General features: G+C 39.0%; 1 protein-coding gene across 1 annotated transcript; it reads left to right on the top strand.

The window, feature by feature from the left end:
• Nucleotides 1-3,193: 3,193 nt before the first annotated feature.
• Nucleotides 3,194-4,070, top strand: LOC127856980 (uncharacterized). The gene has a single exon (XM_052393208.1). It carries the CDS (start codon nucleotides 3,196-3,198, stop codon nucleotides 4,024-4,026), a length of 831 nt encoding a protein of 276 aa, XP_052249168.1. The 5' UTR covers nucleotides 3,194-3,195; the 3' UTR covers nucleotides 4,027-4,070.

The raw sequence follows: 4,070 nt of genomic DNA on the forward strand, positions 1-4,070 counted from the left end.
TACCAAGGTGCGAACTAAACAATCATAACAGCATCCTTAATGTAAACTGGCAAAAACAAACATTAATAATCGCACATTCACATATATATTCAATCCCCCGCAAACAACTTTTACCGTTATTGTAAATTGTGGTCATTGAGGTGTTATCTTTTCGTGGGTCGTCCACCCACTGATATACACTGATTTCTCAGATGCATGCGTATAACTTATTGACAATATAATTTTTAGCAAGTCATTATTTATTTACTTTATTGTAGTATTTATATTTTTATAGATACTTATATACATATATATACACACATATATATACAAACGTATACATATATACTTGTACTTGTAATTATTTTAAAAATAATTATAAATTTTAAAGTTATAATGCTTTGGTACCTTTTAACTATTAGAGTAGGTTCAGTCAACCAATTTTTAAATGTATTTATTATCGGTGTATGGTTGAATAAAGTTGTTATACAGGTTTTGAAGGTGCGCATGTTCAATGATGCGGAAATCAAGATTTCCTCGTGCATAGACTTGTAGGTTTGTTCATTCGACAGGCAAGCAGGGTAGAGCGTTGACGTGCTTTAAATCGTTTTATTAGCTCATCTATTTTTTGAAAAAAATTATGAGCTATTGTCATCACCTTGGCGTCGGCGTCGGCGTCCGGTTAAGTTTTGCGTTTAGGTCCACTTTTCTCAGAAAGTATCAATGCTATTGCATTCAAACTTGGTACACTTACTTACTATCATGAGAGGACTGGGCAGGCAAAGTTAGATAACTCTGGCGTGCATTTTGACAGAATTATGTGCCCTTTATATACTTAGAAAATTGAAAATTTTGGTTAAGTTTTGCGTTTAGGTCCACTTTTCTCAGAAAGTATCAATGCTATTGCATTCAAACTTGGTACACTTACTTCCTATCATAAGGGGACTGGGCAGGCAAAGTTAGATAACTCTGGCGTGCATTTTGACAGAATTATGTGCCCTTTTTATACTTAGGAAATTGAACATTTTGGTTAAGTTTTGTGTTTAGGTCCATTTTATTCCGTAAGTATCAAAGCTATTGCTTTCATACTTGCAACACTTACTAACTATCATAAGGGGACTGTGCAGGCAAAGTAATGTAACTCTGACTGGCATTTTGACAGAATTATGTGCCCTTTTTATACTTAGAAAATTGAAAATTTTGGTTAAGTTTTGCGTTTAGGTCCATTTTTCTCAGAAAGTATCAATGCTATTGCATTCAAACTTGGTACACTTACTTCCTATCATGAGGGGACTGGGCAGGCAAAGTTAGATAACTCTGGTGTGCATTTTGACAGAATTATGTGCCCTGTTTATAATTAGAAAATTGAAAATGTTGGTTAAGTTTTGTGACTAGGTCCATTTTATTCCGTACGTATCAAAGCTATTGCTTTCATACTTGCAACACTTACTAACTATCATAAGGGGACTGTGCAGGCAAAGTAATGTAACTCTGACTGGCATTTTGACAGAATTATGTGCCCTTTTTATACTTAGAAAATTGAAAATGTGTTTAAGTTTTGTGTTTAGGTCCACTTTATTCCTACAGTATCAAAGCTATTGCTTTCATACTTGCAACACTTATTAACTATCATTAGGGGACTGTGCAGGCAAAGTTATGTAACTCTGACTGGCATTCGGACGGAATTATGGGCCCTTTATACTTAGAAAATTGAAAATTTGGGTAAGTTTTGTGTTTTGGTCCACTTTACCCCTAAAGTATCATAGATATTGCTTTCATACTTGGAATACTCACAAACTATCATAAGTGTACAGTAAAAGGACAAGTTGCATAACTGTGGTTGTCATTTTTACGGAATTATGGCCCTTTTTTGACTTAGTAACTTTGAATATATGGTTAAATTTTGTGTTTTTCGATCCACTTTTTTTAAGTATCAAGGCTATTGCTTTCAAACTTCAAATTCTGTCATGCTATCATGAGGTTACTGCACCTGGCAAGTTGAATTTTACCTTAACCTTTGAATGACCTTGACTCTCAAGGTCAAATTATTAAATTTTGCTAAAATTGCCATAACTTCTTTATTTATGATTATATTTGATTGATACTTTGACAAAACTACTCGTACCTGACATACCACAATAGACTCCACCCAAACCATTCCCCGTGCCCTCCCCCCTTCCCCCCCCCCCGAATCCCCCCCCCCTAATTTTTTTTTTGATCTTGTCACAAATGACCACCACACCCTCACACTTTACCCCCCCCCCCCCACCCCACCCCCCTCCCCCAATTTTTTTTAAACGGTTAAAAAACACAAATATTTGTTATTATTATTTTATGTTTGAAATACCGTCCAACCATCGCACCCAAGAATCCCCCCCACCCGAACACCCCCCCCCCCCTCACCAAATTTTTTATTTTTTTATTTTTTTTAGATCATCTCACAAATGATCACCACACCCTCACACTATACCCCCCTCTTCACTCCACCCCCTCCCTCCTTTGTGATTGAAATTGAGAGTCCCTTCACCTTTTAAAAGAAAATAGATGAGCGGTCTGCACCCGCAAGTTGAATTTTACCTTAACCTTTGAATGACCTTGACTCTCAAGGTCAAATTATTAAATTTTGCTAAAATTGCCATAACTTCTTTATTTATGATTATATTTGATTGATACTTTGACAAAACTACTCGTACCTGACATACCACAATAGACTCCACCCAAACCATTCCCCGTGCCCTCCCCCCCTCCCCCCCCCCCCGAATCCCCCCCCCCTATTTTTTTTTTGATCTTGTCACAAATAACCACCACACCCTCACACTTTACCCCCCCCCCCACCCCCACCCCCCTCCCCCAATTTTTTTTAAACGGTTAAAAAACACAAATATTTGTTATAATTATTTTATGTTTGAAATACCGTCCAACCATCGCACCCAAGAATCCTCCCCCCTCCCCCACCCGAACCCCCCCCCCCCAAATTTTTATTATTTTTTTTTAGATCATCTCACAAATGATCACCACACCCTCACACTATACCCCCCTCTTCACTCCACCCCTCCCTCCTTTGTGATTGAAATTGAGAGTCCCTTCACCTTTTAAAAGACAATAGATGAGCGGTCTGCACCCGCAAGGCGGTGCTCTTGTTTTTCTGCTCAACCACATTTAATTGTGAAAGTTATTTTAATTTTGCATCATATTTGCATTGGCAATTTGTTAAATATGGATAGTCAAGACGAGAGGCGTGATCGCATAGTCGGCGAAGATAGAGCTGACAATGTAAATGGACACACTGAGCGACCACGTGGTAGCGGTCACGAAGGTAGGCCCTCGGGGGATAGGGAAGAATTGTTTGACGTGTTTGGTCTATTTAGAAGCTACTTTGATTCACAGTTGTCATCGTTAAAAAGGGATATTACAAGCCATAAAAATGTTGATAAAATTGATGTGCCTGCTTTCAAGAGTGCCTCGTGTAAACATCAGTTCGTATTCAATACTGAAATCTGCTCTTTGCTTCAATGTATATTGGACAGCGATAGTCTTGGCTTTGCCAAAGAAAAGGCAAAAGAAGGTTTGAAACAACTAACTTACAGAAATAAACTTGTCAGGTTAGCTGATTCTTCCCCCGAGGGCTGGGCCACTGTTGCTGAATATGAAAAACCAGTAGTAAGGTCGGATAGTGATGATGAAATGAAAATAAACAAAGCCGAGGCTAGAGCTGTCAAAAAACTGAAATCAAATCCTTCTAATTCGTTGAATGTACGTTCTGTTTTCAATCTTTTGGCTGATCGACCATATGCTTCCGCTTCCCCGGCTCCACCAGCGCAGGATCCTTTTGTTGGTCCTCTTTTCCCATCTCGACCGATGGCTACGGAGGTCGAGCGCCAACAGTTTTTTCGGCCCTATCCAGCCAGAGCCGGCGCAAACACCACGTGCTTCGCTTGTGGACGACAAGGCCATTTCTGGCGCGAGTGCGAGTGGGTTAACCGTTTCCAGGGAAACATCGTGCCTAGACGTGAGACCGGAAATCCAGATAGAAAACCTATCATATGATAAGTATATTGCTGGTTTAGACATTTCTGACATTGATGCGCATT

This window comes from Dreissena polymorpha, chromosome 14 (genome assembly GCF_020536995.1).
Source record: "Dreissena polymorpha isolate Duluth1 chromosome 14, UMN_Dpol_1.0, whole genome shotgun sequence".
In the NCBI taxonomy this organism is placed as follows: domain Eukaryota; kingdom Metazoa; phylum Mollusca; class Bivalvia; order Myida; family Dreissenidae; genus Dreissena; species Dreissena polymorpha.

Excerpts from the sequence above, each read along its gene's own strand:
- LOC127856980 (XM_052393208.1), top strand. The coding sequence starts at position 3,196 with ATGGATAGTCAAGACGAGAGGCGTGATCGCATAGTCGGCGAAGATAGA.